We start from the raw sequence: 21,676 nt of genomic DNA on the forward strand, positions 1-21,676 counted from the left end.
TGATCCATAATACCCCAAAGTATGGACGGGAGGGAGAAACAATTAAGGGATAGTCCAGATTTTTGAGTTCATGGCTCAGAGCCATTCTACAAAGAGGATCTGTCACATTCCAGATTATCCTTTATCTCATTTTCTATCTGTATACAACAGATTAATCAAGTGTTACTTAACTTTTCATTTAAAACCACAGCAAAGTTTACCTGTTTTCTTCTACGCTGTAGGTGAGAGCTGCCATTTTACTGCAGCGTGCCTTGTTTTAAGCTAATGCCTCAACCTAATGTATTTGTGAGCTTTACAGGGGAAAAGCACAATTATAAGTAATTCCTACTAGAGGTTTTGTGAGCAGTCTGCTAAACACTGCATACAGAGTCTACAAAGTGTGCAACTTCCTGCTCGGACTGATGGGATTCTAGTGCAATGGGAAATGAAGGAACAGGAAGTGTTGCAGGAAGTGACCTAGCCCACCTTTTCATTGCAAGACTGGAGAGATGGCTTTCATCGCTAGATTCAATTATAGTTTCATCTCAGATGTGACAGTTCTATAAATGGGGGCCCCTAACAAATTAGAGCCTTCATTGTTCAGAAGACAGATTGTGGCCTTTCACTACAAACTAAGATTGATAGGTTTTGAGGTCTGGATGCAACATCTTGAATGTTCCTGCTTTAAACTTTTTATGGCAATTTCCTTCATCATTATTATAATATATTAGTTGCTAAATAAAACTCAAAACAATAAAACATATGCTAAGTAACAACAACTAACAACCAAGCCTTTCTATAAGTGTAAGTATTATGTGTTCAAAAAATAAGACAAGATCAAATAACACAAAAGTACAATATGACTCTTTATTACCTATACTATAAAGGTCTACCAAAGAAAAATCCCTCAGGTCGAAGCCGGGCCCTAAAGCTCTATGGTTGGAAACATCTAATTATATACCGTATTTGCTCGATTATAAGACGACCCTGATTATAAGACGACCCCCCAAATCTGAATATTAATTTAGGAAAAAACAAAAAGCCTGAATATAAGACGACCCTATAGGAAAAAAGTTTTACCAGTAAATGTTAATTCATTGAAACTATTTTTTTTTTAAATAAACGCTATGATTGAAGAAAATATTTTGGTTTTATTTCCTTCTATTTTCAAACCTGCCCCCCAGTTATGCACATCTGCCCCAGAAATGCCTTATACCCCCTATATGCCACTGTGCCCCATGATATGCCTTTTGACCCCCTATGTGCCACTCTGCCTCCAGAAATGCCTTATACCTCTATATGCCACTCTGGAATTTAGAGGGTTAAAAGGCATATTATGGGGAAGAGTGGCATATAGGGAGGTTTAAGGCATTCAGGAGGCAGAGTGGCGTATAGAGGGTTAAAAAGGCATTTTTGGAGGCAGAGTGGCATTAAGGGGTTAAAAGGCATTTCACAGAGCACTCTGCCTCCAGAAATGCCTTATGCCCCCATTTAACCCCCCCCCCCAAACTTAACGGTGCTTCTGACTTCCCTGTCATGTAGCCGCGGCAGCGTGTAGATCCCACGCACTTACGCTGCAGCCGGAAGTAGGCGTGGCTAGCAGCGGGGATTGTCAGCGTCCATGGCGCAGACCTTCCCCGGCTGTCAGAGATCAGAGTTCCCTGCACCGGTGCGGGGAACTCTGATCTCTGACAGCCGGGGAAGGTCTGCGCGATGGACGCAGACAACCCCCGCTGCTAGCCACGCCTCCCTCCTGCTGCAGCGGAAGTTGTCTACGCGAATCGCGTAGACATCTACACGCTGCCCCAGCTACACACCGGGGACTCAGAAGTACCGGTAAGTGGGGCGGGGGGGGAGACAGGAGGATCCAGGTCCCCTGCAGCTGCGGGGGATCTGGATCTTAGTCGTCTCATGGTCAGACCTATTTGAGGTCTGATTATAAGACGACCCCGATTATAAGACGAGGGGTATTTTTCAGAGCATTTGCTCTGAAAAAAACCTCGTCTTATAATCGAGCAAATACGGTATTTACAGGTGACCATATGAGTCACTTGCACATGTTTACGGTGCTTTTTGTAGGGAATACATATTTTTTATCACAAATTCAAACATTTTTTGCTGCATTATGCAGGATGAACAAGGAGGAAAGATAAGCGCTGGGTTCAAAATACGTAGTGAAGCAGGTGCGTTGAAATATTTCAACTCATCTGCAAACAGAAATGATTAAATTAACCCACAAATTTTAGTGTGACCTACCAATACTTCCACTACTATTTAATGTCAATGTATATGACAGCTGCATTTATGTGGGACAGTTTGTAGTACTTTACACAAAGTTTATCCCAATATTGAAATGTATGTGTTTTATATATCATGTCTGTTCTCTGTTGTTTCAGGTATGATGAGAAGAAACATCAGTTTGCCGTATTTATCGTGCAGCTGGAGAACCCTGCTGCTTTACTGTTACAGCAGGACCAGACGGTGTAGGTTATACAGTAGTTGTGTCGAATGTTAACATTTGTTAACAAATGTTCAAGGGCCTGTGGAGCTTTGGTAACAGTTTGTGGGGTAGAAGTGTGGATAGCGAGCAGGACTTTACTGTGACTTTCTGAATGAATTTGCTACTAATATTTATCTAAGGGAGTAATTTTCTTAGAAATGAAAAATAGTGAATTTACAAAATAAATATTTACATTTGATTTTTCGTTCAGCTAAAATGTGGAACGTAGACCCGCATATTTTTGTCAATTTGCAAATAGAGTTTAGTGAATTTCCTTAGTTGTATCTTTCTAATAAAGGTAAATGAGAAGTTCTAAGAAACATCAAGGGGCAAGCAGAGAGACATATAAACACAAACCCAGAGTAGTATACAGAGAGATATACAGTACGTAGAAAGGCAAAGAGTGACATTAACAGAAAAACAGGGATTGGCATATGAATAGCTACACAACAGAAAGAGAGAGAGAGGCATTTAGAGAGCTTACATTGTCAATGAACATTGTCAATTTCAGGCAGTCAGTAGCTGCATAAAACATTCAACACCACCAAAGAGTGCAGTTTTAAGTGGGATTCATTGTCTCATCATATCAAAACCATTGTACTTTGAAAAGAAAAAAAAAACATATGGTAAACTTTAAAGTATCATCAACATATGTATTCGCAAGTGTAGCTAGAATGCACCTTTTTAACGTAAATCATAACAAAGCCCCATTTTACTCTGCATAAAAGGTATGTTGCAAAATTTTCATACATTGAATTACACTAAATGGGCCTTTGTGAGTTGTTTTTCTTTAACTTTTATTTCAAGAAAATGTGTTGGAAGGTAGGGACTAATCTAAATAAAAACAATACAATACAATACAATGGATGCTATCACAATGTTCCCAGTTAGCGACCCTCTTGATCCACATCTGCTCTGTCTTTAGAGTCCTCCACTACATAGCATGTCCAGTGTGCTGAATCAAATCTGGGCAACCAATAGCATTTGTTGTAACTCGTCTGTTATATTACTGAAAGTGCAGTTGAAATCAGAAAGTAATATTTTTTTTTCAGGTATGTTCGTGTTGCCATCCTTCCTTGTTCTGAAAGCACCAGCTGCTTGTTCCGGACAAGAACCCTGGAGCAATCAGACTGCCTACTATACAATGAAATGTTTCTGGTGTCTGTATCTCATGCGGCTTTACATCAGAAGACCCTAAGAATTGATGCGTGCACTCTTCATTCTAATCACCATGAGGAATGCTTGGTAATTAATTACTTTACACTTATGCACATTCTAACGCACAGTCATACATGCATACTACCTTTCTTATTCTCTCCCTCCTTCCCTCACTCACCGCCATTAAGTTTAACCACAGGATGACGTAACCTTGCTTTGTTAAGGGGGGACAGTTTCCCGGGTCCCACACTGGCACACAGAGGCAGGATGTCTCTGGGACAGTCCAACATGTCTTGGGGGGGGTTGCTGGACTTGTTAACGTGATGCCTTTGACAACTGGACCCATGTAAGGGCTCCCGTGGGCCCTGAGAATGTGCCCACTTTGCCCACTTATTAATACAGCCCTGCTGTCAAATAAAGGTATATTTTTTATGGCATTGCTTCTTAACAGCTGTAGCTAGAAGTCCTTTATGTAGTTATTTCAGGGATCGGTGACGCTATGCATTTTCCCTTTACAATTGTGATCAGAGAGGAACCAAGTTCAGTGAAGACAGTGAAGAATAATTCTCCAAGGCACAGGCAGTCAGGAAAAACATGTCTAAAATGTAGACATTCGCATTGTATACTATAGTCTATATGCCGGTATTTGAAGGGTTACATTTTTACTGGTATGCATTACATCGGTGGTTGGCGTTCAGACAGTCAAACCAAATAATCGACCAAACAATAAAAAGCTAAAAACAAAATCTATTTGTAAGCTTAATGAATGAATTTAAAATGTAATACAGGAATCCCTGTATCCGTTGTAAGTGAGCAGACATGTTTCGGGTGGATGTGGGGGTTTGTTTGCTTCCAAATGGGAGCACTTTGATATTTATAGCCAAATGCATTATACATTTTAGTTTAATTGGGTTCCCTTTTTATCTCTGGAACTGAAATGTAAAGATTGGTACTTGTTGCTATGGATACAGCTTGCTGTCTCTTCATGGTTTATCACATTTTGTACACAGCACCATGATAACTTCAGCAAACTGAGAGAACTTTTTTTATTATAACTGTGGGAATAGTCATGCTAATATATGGGAATTCATATCATGGTATATTTCGAAGGGATTTTTTATTATTTGGGTACATGTATACGAATGGTACACTTGGTACACCAATCTCACTTTTACTTATTGTATCTCCTTGAACTTAAAGCTAAAACTCAGGAGCACTTTGAGGTAACCAAGGCCTCCTTGAGATGTCACGTCTAATTTTCCATTCCTTGCGTACGTCCCTAAGTTGAGTTCCCAGCGATTTCGGCGAGGGTCCTCTCTGGGGAAGCTCAGACCAATTCTACAGTGAGTTTCCCCTGAGACATATAAAAATACGTTTTCCACTAAACTCCCTGATGGGACTCCATGAGTTTTGTGCTTTCATTTGGCCTGCAGCAAGATGTTAATTCTCAGGAGTTGCCCGGGCATTTATCTTTAGCAAACTAGACGCTCACTGAATAAATTCCTACGTATCATGGATTGTTTGGGGGTAACATAGAAAGTTACAAATGCTTGGTAGACACAATGTCTACAATTTCGCTTTTGAGGTACTACTACCTGACTTCATGTATAACTCCACACCACAACTTATGATGTGGTGGTAATGAAGTCAGGGTTTTTTGGTGCAAAAATCTTCATACACAAGATGCACCATATTTTTCATGAATATGTGTTTGGTGTGACTGTCTCAATCCAGATTATATTGCAGACAACACAGTACAAATGAATGTCTCCTGTATGAAACCAATATATAACCACCCTTCCAACCCATAATTTCTTTAACATTGTCACCTGTTACGGTTTGAAGAAGTCTACTTATATAATTTTTTTGATTCTGAAAGCTTCGGCCCTTCAATTTCTACAGCCTATAAATGACATTTTCTGTACTAGGGTCAGTTTCGGCTAACTAACGTGAATGGTTTTCCTTCTTTTTTTATATATATTTTTAACGTTACTTATTTTATGTCCCTCAGGGAGGCGCACAGATAAGTTTAGCTGATGTCTGCAGATCAGGAGAAAAAGAAGTCTGTTGGTACAACCTCCTGAGCTACCGGTACCTGAAGAAACAGAACAGAAAACATAAGCAGAGCAGTGGTCCCGAAAAGAGCGATGCTGGGAATCCAGTAAGAAAAAAATAACCTATTATGGACAGTCTACAGGCTCATCACAGAAGTTCCAGTATTTAGACAGGGGATATGTAGGGGCTTGGAATACATACCAGGCCTGGCCAGTGATACAGTATACGTTTTTAAGAAGCATTCTGTAAGTCGATCAGCAATGATGAGAGCAGTACTTTTAGATAAATTCAAAGTGATATCAGAAAATCAAGGGAAATGGGTTGGACGAGGACCACTGTCTTACAAATATTTATCAGTATAGGCCTGTAGAAGATACATTTGTACAGGAGGGGTTGTGGAACTTGTTAACCTGACTTTGAAAAGGCAAATGTATATGTATGGTTATTCAATATGCTTAATGTTACAGTTTCTAAAATAGATACCCCCTCTGCCCCTCCCTTTTCAAAAATGTCAAGGAAAAAATGTACTTTGTGTGGTTTTTTTCTGCGTTTTCTTATTTTTCTGCAAAAATATGCTGTCACTTTGTGAGCATTCTTTGGAACTGACATTACCTCCTCTCTCCAGGACACTGTGTGTGCCCTTTTAGAGCAGACTGAGGTTGAACTAGAAGCTGTAGGAAAAGAGTTTGAGGCTGAAGAAGACAACTGGTAAGAAAGTAAAATTACTTTTAGAATGTTAAATAATAACATGGAACATGGATTGACAAAATTAGTCTAATTAATTTGGCTAATATATTCATTTGGGTTGGTAAGCCATGCCATAATGTATCCTAAATTCATTAATAGACCACAGCTTCTGATAGCCTTGCCTGATTAAATTACATATTTGGGTCTCCTTTATTTTCAATTTTTATATCTAAGTATTGTCACTATTTTATTATTATTATTATTATTATTATTATTATTATCTTTTATTTATATAGCGCCAACAATTTACGCAGCTCTTAATACAATACATATATTCAAGGGGTATGACAAGACGAGGATTGACAGACTAAGACAAAGCGATACATTAGGTGGAGAGAGCCCTGCTCGCAAGCTTACAATCTTGATTTTAAAAATGTCATTTATTTATCAACTATCTTTCAACGTTTGGAGCTTTAGGACAATATGCCAATCATAGTCTGTAGACGTCATGTTCACCATTTCCTCATTCATAGTTATTTTTTTATTCGTCTGTATACTTAATGTGCCATTGAAAATGCTAGATCCAATAGCAGTGTAAAAATGAGGCATGGTGTAAGAAAGCCTCATGGTATTTATTTTAAAGATTGAGAAATTGCTCCATCTACTGGCAGTTGTAAAATATTACAATGTTAAAACTCAATCACACATTTTATTACTCCTGCCGATATGCAACACTATTTTTTGCATTTATACCACTGGATTATACATACATACACACACACACACACACACACATATATCTATCTATCTATCTATCTATCTATCTATATATATATATATATATATATATATATATATATATATATATATATATATATATATAAATATGCCTTTGGAAGCATCATTAACCTAAGCACTGTGTGTTGGGAACTTCATAAAATTGGTTTCCATGGCTCAGCCATATACAGCGAAGGAAAAAATAATTCGATCCCCTGCTGATTTTGTACGTTTGCCCACAAAGACATGATCAGTCTATAATTTTAATGGTAGGTTTATCTGAACAGTGAGAGACAGAATAACAACAACAAAATCCAGAATAACGCATTTCAATTATAAATGTATTTGCATTTTACTCAGTGAAATAAGTATTTGACCCCTTTGCAATACATGACTTAGTACTTGTTTCTCATCTAACAGACAGATTTATTAAACAATGAAATAATTAAAGTGCCCATATTATTCTGTGAGTCCCTATTTTCCAGCTGGTGGACTTGCACTAAAAATAGTAAGGAACTAAGGAATATTATCTGATATCTTTCACTGCAATGAAACCTTTTTTTAAAAAAAACCCCAAACATTTCTCCTTGTATCCCCTACTTAATCTAGCAAAGAAGTTAAACAGGTCTTGTTTTGCCCCCCTGAAGCCCAGTCGGGTGCTTGCTTTTCTTTCCAGTGGCATTGTGCAATGGTATGTGCTTGCACACAAGAGCAGCTCTGGTAGTCACAAGTGCCAGTCTGCTAGCCTTTCCTAAAGAACTGGCATGTAGCAATGGTGGTAAAATTTTGAGTCTCAGAAATAGCATTTTTGGCATTTTCCGGGATAATGTAAATGTTTGTTATGATTAGCGAGTACAGACCTTGTTTTAGTATATTCTGATTGATTATATCGTGTTTAATTAGGGAGTATCAAGACACTTGCCAAGATGAAGAAGGTGGCAGTGAGATTGAAGAAGGCGACGAGTTAGGTGAAAACATTGAATGTGAAATAGACGACTCAGCACAATCAAGCGCACCATCAGCACCAACAAAGGTGAGCAGTTCATGCATATGCAATAAACATTAAAATGTTTTAGGCTAAAATACTAAATCTACAGTCGTTTAGACACTGGGGGTCTTTAAGGTAAAATAAATGACTACCTAGGGACTAATTATATACATAAGTAGTTTCTGTTTTAAGTTAATATTATTTAAATGTCACAATTGTCTTTTGCTGCATGTATAATTTAGTCATTATTTACAACAAAAAAGTGATTCTGGAGCAAAATAAGTAAACAAGTGGTCTAATCAGCATTAACATTTCACATTTCAAGTAGTCACTTTTTATACATAAACCTTTATTTGAAGAATAAAGCAGTCATTTTAACATCAGCCGTGTGTAGCATGTGTTATCTTTGCAACAGTTTTTGACAGACAAACAAAACCACTTTGCTTGCCGTGCTTTCCGTGCAGTAGAAACATGGATATGATTTCACTTTGCATTGTTAAGGGTCACCCCTGGCCTTTAATCATATAATAAAAGCTCAGTAATGGCTGAGCTGACCCTGCATAATGCATAGTTGAATTAGTGAGGTGGCATGGAAGTCATTTCATTGATTTCATTAACTGTGCATTATACATGGGCAGTCAAGCTCTCTGGAGCAGAATGTCCTTGGGTTAGGACCTTTATAATATATAATGTTGGTGATTTAAATCCACAGCTCTTCTGCCAAGTCCCACTCTTGTGAATTAGTCCAGATTCTTCTTAGCTCCCATTCTCAATACTGAAACCATAGATGGATTCTGTGATGTTTTGGCACCTTTGCCCAAAGCTCTAAGAATTTTTTTTTTTAATAAGAACATTTTTGCACCCAGGCATCATTGACCCTAGGCTCTCCCCTGGCCATAGGTCAAGTAAAATAACTTTTTCATTGGTGAAACTTGTTGAAGATATCACACTTCAGGAGTCTTCAGGAGTCAGACAACTTTCACTAGACTGGACAAGTCTATAAAGTTAATTTTTGGTAAGCTACTTGTCTCTCCACAATAACAATGTGTTGTAAAAAAAGCCAATAGTGATGAGTTTTCTTGCAAGAGAGAGAGAGAGAGAACAAAAAAAAGATTATTTAGATTAAATGTATTATATTTCTGAAAACTCTCAGTGTTTAGGGAATGTAGCTTAGTGGCTATTAATTGAGCTCATTAGAAAGTGGCTACCATCAGATTCCTGCACACACACATGTGTAAGAGTAAAAAAGTCTGGCAAATATGGGTAATAATACACTTTTCTGATGTAAAGTCATTGTGCATCATGAACCCCTACAGAGGAATCACTTTCTCTTGTAGATGGTGGATACTAATGGACTCATAGCGGATACAACTGTCTCAAAACATTTTATTTTGGCAGCTTGTAGCATTTTGATACACGTTTCTACATTTGTTTATTAGGTAGATAAAGAGACGAACACGGTTGGACTTGCGCAGCCCACTACGGTTGTCCGTCCAAAAGACAAGCGGGCAGCTAACCCACTGCAGGCACCGTTCATGAGAGGCAGTACTATCATACGCTCCAAGACTTTTTCCCCTGGGCCACAAAGCCAATACATTTGCCGGGTAAGGAAACAATACTATAACAGCCTGTATAAGAGTTTTTTTAGATTTTGTCTTTTAGGTACAAGTTTTATTTCAGTTCATTACACTAAATTAACCCACATTACTTCATTTTCTCCTTTTGCATGATTATTCCTCCCTGTTGAATTACTCCTTCTCTATTTTTAACACTTAAGAAAACGGTTAAGCAAGTTGATTACGATTACTACCACTGGCACATTTTAGCACAGATAAATTACCACTTTTTAATCAAGTTTCTCCATGATATATATACGGTTAGTACCAACACAACGTATTTCACAAAGCTAAGGCTTGGGTTGCTGACACTTTAAACCATTAAAACAATCTATTTTCTGATTTACCCGAATAATCAAAACTACTCCTCTGCCAGTGATGTCAATGTATAACAAGTATAACAATAAAGAGATTTACATGGCTTTAAGATCTTTTTTTTTTTGTTCATGCTGATTTTTTACAGTTGGAAAAAAAATCTTGTTTTAAACAAAAACCCTTTTCCTTCTGAATAATTTGTCTTCTAGCTGAACCGCAGTGACAGTGACAGCTCGACACTATCGAAAAAGCCTCCTTTTGTCCGGAATGCTATGGAGAGGCGCAGCATGAGAGTGAAACGGGTAAGATCATATGTTTTTTTCCATCCTTGTATACAACTTCACACTATAATTTTTTTAACATGTGAGTATACTCTTCTGTATTCAGGAGTTACATATTCTTTAAACTCTTTAAGACTCCCCGTAAAAAAAAAAACAACAGTGACAACAGTGTGCAGAATCCTAAATACACTACACATATTTTATTCACATTACTTGCTTGGCTCTTCCCGAGACCAAAGAAACTGGAATTTTATAGCATGCAAGAAGAACCTCTTTTTAGGTAAGGATACCTAGGCCTGTTTGTGGCTCTCAACCCTGGAACTTAACACTTTGTTTGGCTCTAGAAACCTTAGAAGAAGGAGTAAGAAAATATTCTTCTTATTATTGTGGTATATAGCGCCATCATATTCCGTAGCGCTGTATAACAGGTATACTTGCGTGAGACAGTATAGTATCTAGCAAATATATCCATATCGGTTATACTGAACCCCCCGCCCCGAAAACACATCACGAGCTACAGGTTGTTTTAATAACTCCATTAAGTAATGATAAAATATACTGTATGCACAAAACAGGTAACTCACTGCAACAAAGTTGTAATAAATGCTGACCACGCCGAGCATCTCTGTTCCAGTGCCAAGAGAGTTAAAGCAGACTTTATTATTTTGTTAGAAGCAGGCAGCTAAGGGAATTTCAGATAGGCTTCGGATCCACATTAGTTCAGTGATTCTTCAAGCATATCAACCTCCTAAGCAAGTGTTATAAATAATTCATCGCACCGTGTTTTAAAACTTTATTAAAGAATAGAAAAAAAAAGGACTAGGCTCCCAGCAGCATATTTATAAATGTCCACATAGGTTAAGACAGGATTCCCCGTGGCATTTGTACAGCATTAAGCATGAGATCAAGCAAGAGTTTGTCCGGACCTTCTGCTGAAAGGGATCCGATATTATTACAAGTAGTGAGCAGAAATGAAGTGTCTGAATTTAACCATTTGTTTAGTTTTCCGCCTCATAACTACCATTATTTTAGTTTCCGTAGCAGTGGCGGCACATTAGAAGCTGTCAGTTTTGAATTTATTTAACAAAAAATGCCAGCTCTGTCCCACCACAGTTAACGGCATATATTTGTCGTTTAATCAAACTTTGTAAAGCAACTGAAAACAACAATTTTACAGAGCGAACCATTAGTTATCGTTGGGCTTTTGTTTGATCTTTGGACAGTTATTGATGATATTTAGCTGTGAAATGATCGTTGTTCACAGATCTACCATTTCCTTAAAATAATGTATATGTACTTATCCAGTGGCGACTCTAGAAACAGTATATAGGGGGGGCACACAAGATGCCACAGTCAAACTGGGGGGGCATTAATAATTCCCACCATTAAATCATACCACTGAAAAAACATATATATATATATATATATATATATATATATATATATAGTCAAAATTAATGTGCTATGGAATGATACTTTTGTTATTGGACAATACAATACTTAATCATTCAACATGGGAAGCCTGAAGCCACAATTTAGTACGACTAATCCTTGAAATCCTTTAAACAACACAATACCTTAACTTTTGCACTAAATGATTTCAGGGCCTAATATTAGATCCTACTGCTTATATATATATTAGCCCCTGCTGCCCATATATATTAATATTAGCCCCAGTTGCCAATATATATTAATATTAGTCCCTGCTGCCGATATATATATATATATATATATATATATATATATATATATATAAGACCCTGCTGCCGGTAGCAGGAATAGATCAACACATTAGGTATATATATCAAATAAATAGAATCAGACATACAAATCCTGTATTTGCAGGTATACAATAATAATATATGAAACGTAGCATCGCAGGTATAGATCAAATAAATACATGGAAACAGCATTGCAGGTATTCCCTTACAAAAAATCACTGCAGTTTTTCTGAAGTAATACTGCAGTTTTTTGGACATGAAAAAACTGCAATACAGCACTTTTACTGCAGTATTACTGCACATTTACTGTAGTTTTACTGCATTTGTACTTCACTGTACTGCAGTGTTACTGCACATTTACTGCGCTTTTTTTTTTATACTGCAAACCGACAGTTGTAATTCAATGTACTGCAGCTTTATTGCATTTGTACTTCCGTACAAAAATAACTGCAGTAAAACTGCAGTACAGTGAAGTACAAATGCAGTAAAACTGCAGTAAATGTGCAGTAATATTGCAGTAAAAGTGCAGTATTGCAGTTTTTTCATGTCCAAAAAACTGCAGTATTACTTCAGAAAAACTGCAGTAATTTTTTCGTAAGGGTTAATCAACTGAACAAGACATACAAACCCTGTATTTGCAGGTTTACATAAATAATGTATGGAAACATAGCATAGCAGATATGGATCTACAGAATAACACAGAAACCCAGCTTTGCAGGTACAGATCAACTGGAATTCACATAAAAACACGGCATTAAAGGTATATCCATAGCGACATGTTCATTTGTGTCTTGCGCACTCCAGGTTTGTACTAGAAACACATACAGCCCCTCATTTGATGCGCCAAGGGGTGTAGTTCTTGCAAATGTGTACTTTTTGTGCCATAATTTAACTTCCTACATGAGCAGTAATGCCACGTCAAGGCTTCAACCCTAATTACTGATCACTACACGCCTTTCATATCTCCATTCACTCGCAGAAGCACACACCATACTTTCCATACATTCACTCACAGAAGCACACACCATTCTTTCCCCTTACAATCCCAAAGAAATGATGGTAAAGGGAGAAAAAAAAACAAAAAAACACTTTTACAGCAAAAATAAGTTTTGCAGTAAAAATGCAAGGAGCTCCAGGGATGATATGGTTACTCATGTACCACACAGGCTAAATGGCTGATTTTAATAATACTTGCAGTTCATCAGGATTTCAAAAATTGCCTCCCTCTACCGTTGGCTAAATTTAACCCCATGATCAAAGGGATCATGGGATTAAAAATTAGTATCGGCCATTTTTAAAAAGGGAATGTGACTTTTTATAACTATATGATCGCTGTGGTAACATTGGCTACCACAGTGATCATTTAGCTAGAATACTTAAACTTTTCTTTTTTTTAAGTTTAACTACTTTATATTTAAATCATTTTTAAAAAAAAAAATGTTAACGTAATTTTTTTTAATTCTTTTTTTACAAGTTATATACCGTTGAAAAGGTGAGATAATTACCTTTCCAACGGTATATGTTGGGGGTCTGTAGCTGCTTAGATGCCTGAGATACAGGCATCTAAGCAGCATGCCCCCATACCGCTTTAACTGACAATTGTCAGTTATTAATAAAGTTGCGCGGTGACGTCATCGCGTCATTGCGCGTGCCGTCACCGGCTGGATCGGGTGGCCCCGGTGATGCCCTTCAGTGTGAGGGGCAGATCGCCGGGGTAGGTGGTGATGGGGGTCCACAGACCTCCATCAAGGTAAGATACTGCTAGCGACGGCACGATGCCGTCGTTAGCAGTAAAGGGGACTGTCCTGGGTGGCTCCAGAATCGGCGGGGGGGGCAACAGGGGGGGCAAGGAATATCCTAGGGGGGGCAATTGCCCCCCTGTAGCGACGCCACTGTACTTATCTGACTCTAGTGTGAGAGGATGATAAGTGGTTTGGGGCACCACAATGTTAAGAACCTCTGCCCCTGCTGTCCAGTTACTGGTGTCACAACATTGTCTAGCAAACAAATACAAGAGAAGAGACTGGGATATAAAAAAGAACCCAACCCAAGAACTTTGTTTTGCAATAACAGATGTATGCATTGGAGGTTTTTATGAAATAACTGGGTTAATCAAAATCCAAAGTTTTTTTCGCATTATGGTGCCTGCGCTCCCGTGGCCTTAAACACTACAGTACCCTGAATTGATTGGTTCTTTTTTGAGTTAGTACCGTATTTGCTCGATTATAAGACGACCCTGATTATAAGACGACCCCCCAAAATCTGAATATTAACTTAGGAAAAAAAGAAAAAGCCTGAATATAAGACGACCCTAAAGGAAAAAAGTTTTACCAGTAAATGTTAATTCATGTAAACTATTTTTTTTAATAAAAGCTATGATTGAGAAAAATATTTTTTTTGTTTTTATTTCTTGTATTTTCCAACCTGTCCCCCAGTTACGCACATCTGCCCCCAGGCTTGCCACTCCAATATGGCACTGTGGCCCATGATATGCCTTTTAACCCTCTATATGCCACTGTGCCCCATGGTATGCCTTTTGACCCCCTATGTGCCACTCTGCCTCCAGAAATGCCTTATACCCCTATATGCCACTCTGCCTCCAGAAATGCCTTATACCCCTATATCCCATTCTGGCATTTAGGGGGTTAAAATGCATATTATGGGGCAGAGTGGCATATAGGTGTATAAGGCATTTCAGGAGGCAGAGTGCTCTATTAAATGCCCCCTTAACGCCACTCCAGAAATGCCCTATGCCCCCATTTAACACACACACACACACACCCTATACCCCCATTTAACTAACACACACACACACACACACACACTCTCCCCTCCCCTCTCAGCCCTCTCTTACCGGTGCTTCCAGCCGGGGCAGCGGGTTGACGTCGCCTTCTGCTGCAGCCGGAAGGAGGTGGAGTTGGCAGCGGGGGTTTGTATCCGTCCGTCGCGTATACTTTCCCCGGCTGTCAGAGATCAGAGTTCCCCGCACCGGTGCGGGGAACTCTGATCTCTGACAGTCGGGGAAGGTTTGCGCGACGGACGCAGACAACCCCCGCTGCTAGCCACACCTCCTTCCGGCTGCAGCGGACGTTGTCTACGCGGATCGCGTAGACGTCAACCCGCTGCCCCGGCAATACAGCAGGAAGCACCGGTAAGTGTGTGTATGATGGGGGGGGGGGGTGAGACAGGAGGATCCAGGTCCCCTGCAGCGGTGCGGGGGATCTGGATCTTAGTCTCCTAATCAGACTCTATTTGAGGTCTGATTAGAAGACGACCCCGATTAGAAGACGAGGGGTATTTTTCAGAGCATTTGCTCTGAAAAAAACCTCGTCTTATAATCGAGCAAATACGGTACTTCTACCTAACGACTACCCTTAACAAACTGCATGCATATCAAGCTGGTTAGGAGTTGACCCCCCATTAGATGTACCTCAATAACTACATGGACCGCAGGTCATCAAAAAACTCTGCTCTCAACACACAGTGTATTAATAGGGTATACCTACATTTCCGTAGGTGACCTTGCTGTGACTTTGTCATTTTGCGTCTGTCTCATCATTTGCCCGAACAAAGGGACTTGTCAAGAATAAAGAACCAAAGGCAACCATTCGCTTTTTGATTAAATGGTTTTCACTTCAAAGCAGCTCTTTGCATTCAAATGAAAACTGAATCAATGAAATGTTTAGAGAGATGCGGCAGGTAAACGTACCCCATCGCTGCTCGCTTTCACTCACCTGCCTGGCTATCGCTGAAGATGTCAGGAGACCAAAATGAACTTATTCAAAGAAGTTGAAAGGAGAACTTGCAGGAGAGTTGTGTTTTCAAGTCCCAGAATTCTTAGTTGCATTACAAAGGTCCGTCACTTGTTAATTTCGCAGAAAGAATAGTTGAGCAGGTCCTGCATAACGCGTGGTTCAATAAATATGCTTTATAACGGGCCGCCCAAGCTACTCTTTTAGCGGAAGCTCATTAATGATTGCCTTTCTTAATGTAAAGGGAAATCGTTGAGATGAATTTGCAGCTCTCCTGCAGCCTCTCCTTCCAACTCACTCTTTAGTGAATAAACCCCAAGTTTTGGGAAAAAACACAAGGTCGTCCCATTTGTGATTCTCAGACATTGAGTAGGCTGTGTATATGTATTATATAAAATAATATATATACTGGTATGTGTCAATAGGCATTACAAACACACCAATCAATATCATCCTGTCTCATACACTCATTCCCTGGGCTATTTTATTTAATATTTATTTAAATTGTTATATTTATTTTAGATTTATTGAACATTCACTTAAGTTTTGTTTTTAACCCCAGGCCATACGGTTGTTGTACTTTATTGACAAAATGCACAAAAGGCTAAATGGTGGTTCTGGTTTTGATAGAAGAATATAGATGAGGCTTTACTGTGCTCTCTTCGGTTTAGACTAACAAATCAAAGTTCTTCTACTGTTTGCATTGAGCAGTGATTCACAAGAATTTCTCTATTGTTCCAGCCATCCGTGAAGTCCTCTGGCACAGAGCGTTTAATTCGCACATCCCTAGACTTGGAATTAGATCTGCAGGCTTCAAGGACGTGGCATAATCAGCTAACTCAAGAGATCTCTGTACTCAGAGAGCTGAAAGAACAGCTAGAGCAAGCAAAACGTCAAGGTGAAAATGAGCTGCCTCAGCGGGTGAAGGACGATGACAGATTTAAGCTTCTACTCAGACAAGTTGAGGAACAGGTAAGTAATAGAAGCTCCTTTGATTTCATCCCCTTGAGATTTTAACAACATGGCACTTACAGAAGTAATTGATACTACTCAAAATCGCACTTTGTGTCTCTCCCTGGACTTGCTGCACACTTTGGCCACACTGATGTTATTTCACTATCTGCTGGAGTCCACGGCTCATACTAAAAAAAATATTTTCTTATTTATGGAAGTTGCTGAATGGGTTTTAAGTTGTTTGGTAAAACACCAAGAAGGAACCATGATGCAAAGCGTGGAAGAGTAATAGGTAACAGGCATGAGAGCGCGGGTAATAAATCAACCACTGGCAAGCATTTATCGTCGTATCATAAAATAAGTCAAGGTGGACTAGTCGCAAAATCTGATAAAGCTTATTTTGCTGTAACTACCTGGCAAAACATTCTGTATAGTAAGGGCTCTGTAAGTATACTGCTATGAAGATAGTGACAGCAGGTGCTGTGGATATTTGAAGAAATAACTAGATTTATTTTTGGCAGGGAAAGGTATTCATTGGTACACAATTTAAAAGTGGTTTATCTAGGGATTATTCGGACTGGCCATTGGATTCATGCCAAACTCTAGAAGAAAAATTAAATAAATTAGGATTTGTTTGCCTTTATCTGTTTTAATACGGATAATTGGGAAAGGCTGGACTGTGTTGAAAGTGTCCCTCTTTGGTTTTTGGAAGGTATGAAACTGGAACGTTTAGGCACCACTAATTTACTAGCATTATATATAATAGTTAAAAAAAAATGGCATTAAAGTGGCTTACTACCTTATATGTTTGATTTTTTAATCTTCGCACCCTGTTCACGCCAACAGGTACAGAAAATTGAGCAGAAGTATGAGATGCAAGCAGATAAGATGTTGAGATCGGCAGCTAAGGATGTGCACAGGCTACGAGGGCAAAGCAGCAAAGAGCCTTTGGAAGTACGCTCATTCAGGTGAGAATTACTTGGCGCTGTAGGGGAAGACTACACAAAGACTCAATGAGCATCACATATACTAGTGTATTGAAATATAATATATGTATATATATTTTTTTTTAAAGTACTATTACCATGGCAAGTAATCTTTTTTAACAAAGTAGTATATGTTAAATCTGCTCCCACTAACAAATTGTTTAATGTATTAGTATAATGTGCCCATACTGTATAATTTTTAAACTGAATTTTGGTTGTTAAACTAGGCACTGGTCTCGTAGAAGTTCAATCTGCAAAGGAAAAAGAAAAAAACCTTTTGAAACTTTGAAATTGGACTGGATTTAAGTAAAAGCTTTACCAATTTCACGTGCTTTCGAGATCTCGTCAGGTGTTAAATTAGTGATTTGGCTTTATGCATGCTCATATTCCACAGCACTATTTCCAGGCTATCAACAGACTGCTAGTTTGAATGTGTTCTCTATGTATTATTTAAAAGCATACAGCCGTTTGGTTTACTTTTAAATGCATTCCTTTTCAAAATGATCGATTATAATTTTTTTATCGACTAAATCAGTCGATAATAACCATACACAGTTTGGAGCTGATTCCCTTATATTCTGTTCAGATCTTAGCGTCCCAAATGGTTGTTTTCTTACCAGTATATCACAGCAGAAATCCCAGTGTGAGTACTGGCTATGGTTATTTAGTTTCTACCATTAGCATGAAACAACAATAACATCTGAGCAAAAGACTATTGAAGGGTTAATAATTGAGCCATCACAGGTTCAGCTCAGGTTCTGGGGTATGATTATAACCCGTAGTCTGACACGTCAACAACGAGACACAGGCTGTTTGATGCCTCAGTGAATATTCTGGTTGGTTTCATTTATTCAGTCATTTACAAAATTGTATTTGATGTTTATGTTTGAAGGTAGCAATTTCACACATTTCAGTGTGTCTTTAAATTTAATGGAAGGTATGTTTTATGGGTCAATAAAGCTTTTTATCACTTCACTAAAACTGTTGAAACAAGTAAGTCGTGTCACGAACAGAACAAATAGCTGCATAATGTTACATAGATACTCTCTCCCCTGTCCAACAAGACGTATCTCACTAAATATTATCTTTTAAAACCATGTCACTTTCCAGCAGAGAACATGTTGAACGATGCTTTAGCGTGTTGACCTTGTATGAAATGCAATTATTTGTGAGAATGTTAAGCACTGAGGCAGTTACCAACTAAAGTGCCACACATGGGGTTATTCACTAAAAGCCAGGTTCCCCTGAGACTATAAAGACTGTGTGGTTTCATATAATTATCATGGTGGCCTCCTACCTGGAGCTACAGATAATGTCCTGGAGCGTGTCGGATCCTATGAATGCATTCGCTTATATCCATGGCCATGCCCATTTTCGGTTAATTCACTTACCCTTGACTTACACTTTTTCTCTCCATGTGCTTGTTTGCTCACATGCTCCCAGTACACTCTCCCCTAAGGTTTAAAATCAGAGGTAATAGAAAAACAGTTTCCCTGTCTTAAAAAAAAATATTTACCTTGTCAAAACCTTGTTGTGTCTAGATGTATATAGAGAATCCAAACTTTAGTGAAGGCCTTCAATACCCACCAAGCCAAAAATATTAAAATATTTTGTGTTACATAATTAGCATAATTTAGCTCCTCTGAGTTATTATATCACCAAGTTCCCACCAACACCAACATACATCTTTGGAGCAAAAGGAGAACATATGCACATATGACATTAGCCCCTTTTCAAGTCACCAATTCAACTTGGTGTTGCGTAGAATATCTCAGATTGAAGCTTCAGTCAACACGCCACTGCGTCTGATTCTCCCACACACATGGCAGGCTGTTGTGATTGGCAGCTCACACAGGCCTGTGCGGGGTCAAACAACATCACACAATGACTTTACGTGACAAAATTCTGAGGGTTTTTCTCAAGCGGAAATTACATTTGTTGTCACTCACTCACCCTGATTCACTCACTCACACAGGGGTTTAACAGTCATGGCCATAGGGGTCGCACCTGTGACCAGGCCCACCCTATTACGGGCCCCTGTGACCACTTATCCTACTTGTCCGCCCCTTTAAAGTCACTAGGTGTGAGTAATACAGCTAGCGACACAGAGAATCGTTAAGTCAGATGATCTCTCACACTCCCTCCATGTATGCTGTGTCTGACACACCACCCCTCAAGGTAGGTGGTGTGGGCTGGGGCACAGGCAGACTGTTCAAAAGGTGGCACAGGCAGGCTGTTTGGGGGGCACTGGCAAGCTGTTTGGTGGCAACAATGACACAAGCAGGGTGTTTGGGGACTCTGGCAAGCTGTTCAGTGGTGAAGATGGAGGCAATGACAAGCTGCTTGGGAACAAAGTTGCCACAGGCAGGCTGTTTGGGGAGCTGTCAAGCTATTTGATGGCAAAGAGGGCACACAAGCTGTTCGGGGACACTGATAAGCTGTTTGTAGTGAAATGGCACACACAATCTGGGGGCACTGGCAAGTTGTTTGGGGCAAAGATGGTGCTAAAATGGCACTGATAAACTGAAAAGGTCTTGTCACCAGGGGATTAAGGGACCAACAGCTGATACCAAACTCTACCATGTTGTTACCACGGTATCAAGTCTTCATTTTACAAATGATTAATTTTTATTTATTTATTTCCCTATAGGGAGAAGATGGCTTTTTTCACCCGGCCAAGAATAAACATCCCAACTCTCGCCGCAGACGATGTTTAGTAATCACCATAAAGTATTTTTGTGTTTTTCTGTTCTGAGCACCACTGCTAATGAAATGCAGTTTGGTGCAGCTGAAGTTAAAAGTTGTGGTGTTATGAAGGTACAGAGTCTATTGTTGTTTCTTTTTATGTTATTTTTTTTTATTATTATTAATATTATTATTGGAAAGGTCATCGGAGCAATATGTTAACTTCTCTCCAGCATTTTCAGAGATAAAATACAGACTGTGTATTTTTATTTTGTCTTATCATTACTACAAAACCAGCATTAACTTTCCATGTTTCTATAGATTGTATATTTAGGGTTGAATTTTGTGAAAGAAACCATTTTAAGAAAATTGTGTCATTCTGGCAATTAATTGATGTTTTGTACAGAGCTAAAATAGAGGGGTTTTACTGCAATAAATAAAATAATTTAAAAGATAAAAAACCTCATTTTTAAAAATCGAAAAACTAAATACCGGGGGATCACAATGGAGTCTGCTATTGCCATGAACCTTTGAAGCATTTACAATTATTTTGTCTTCATGATCAGCAGAAAATACAGACATATTAAAGAATTATTTTTTAATGTGTAAAAGAATGTCTGTAAGAGTTTGTACCAAATGTTCCAAACTTAAGTTCTAACTAACAAATTGGAAAATGCACATTTTTATGACACGCTGTGCTACTGAATTTATTTTTAGAAGTTCTTAGTACATTGTGGTACTGATGTAGATACAGTTACAAAAATCACATCTTAAATTGGTCTTAGATAAACTAACAATACATGGTTCAGAAAAAAAACAAAAATCTACTTTTATAATAAAAATCATTCTTTCTGTTCATTTTGTTGTCATTTTTGCACGGCCATCTGTGATGTAGGAGTGCGCCTCTGGAAAAAGAACTATAGGCTAAATATGTTTACCTAATAGTAGAAAATTCTATTAAAAATGATTAACAAACACAACCTCTAGACCAGCAGTATTGTGCGGTGCAGCATTTCTGCAGAAGAAACGCTTGCCCTAAACTTAGAGGAATGTGGGTCCTCCTTCTCAAGTTTATATAATTATCTGGAGAAATTAGGCAATATCTGGCACCTATAATAATAGACAGACTTAAGAAATATTGTTAACTTAAAGGACATTCCAGTGTCCCAGGCAGCATCGTCAAAAAAAGAATGCATCCTTTGAGGTCTTTAGTATGCATTCC

General features: G+C 38.6%; 1 protein-coding gene across 1 annotated transcript in view; it reads left to right on the forward strand.

Annotated features, from left to right (window-relative positions):
* Positions 1-20,486, forward strand: part of LOC149285891 (protein KIBRA-like) — an 88,376-nt gene extending 67,890 nt beyond the window's left edge. Inside the window, exons 14-23 of the mRNA XM_089494775.1 lie at positions 2,376-2,462; positions 3,532-3,724; positions 5,649-5,798; positions 6,318-6,400; positions 8,060-8,189; positions 9,584-9,748; positions 10,285-10,377; positions 16,571-16,801; positions 17,630-17,751; positions 20,420-20,486. Of these exons, the coding sequence (XP_089350901.1) occupies positions 2,376-2,462; positions 3,532-3,724; positions 5,649-5,798; positions 6,318-6,400; positions 8,060-8,189; positions 9,584-9,748; positions 10,285-10,377; positions 16,571-16,801; positions 17,630-17,751; positions 20,420-20,486 (1,321 nt within the window). The remainder of the gene's footprint in view (positions 1-2,375; positions 2,463-3,531; positions 3,725-5,648; positions 5,799-6,317; positions 6,401-8,059; positions 8,190-9,583; positions 9,749-10,284; positions 10,378-16,570; positions 16,802-17,629; positions 17,752-20,419) is intronic.
* The last annotated feature ends 1,190 nt before the right edge of the window (positions 20,487-21,676 follow it).

Source organism: Sceloporus occidentalis, unplaced genomic scaffold (genome assembly GCF_023333645.1).
Source record: "Sceloporus occidentalis isolate IW3139 unplaced genomic scaffold, rSceOcc1.0.p SCAF_75, whole genome shotgun sequence".
NCBI classification, from domain to species: Eukaryota; Metazoa; Chordata; class Lepidosauria; order Squamata; family Phrynosomatidae; genus Sceloporus; species Sceloporus occidentalis.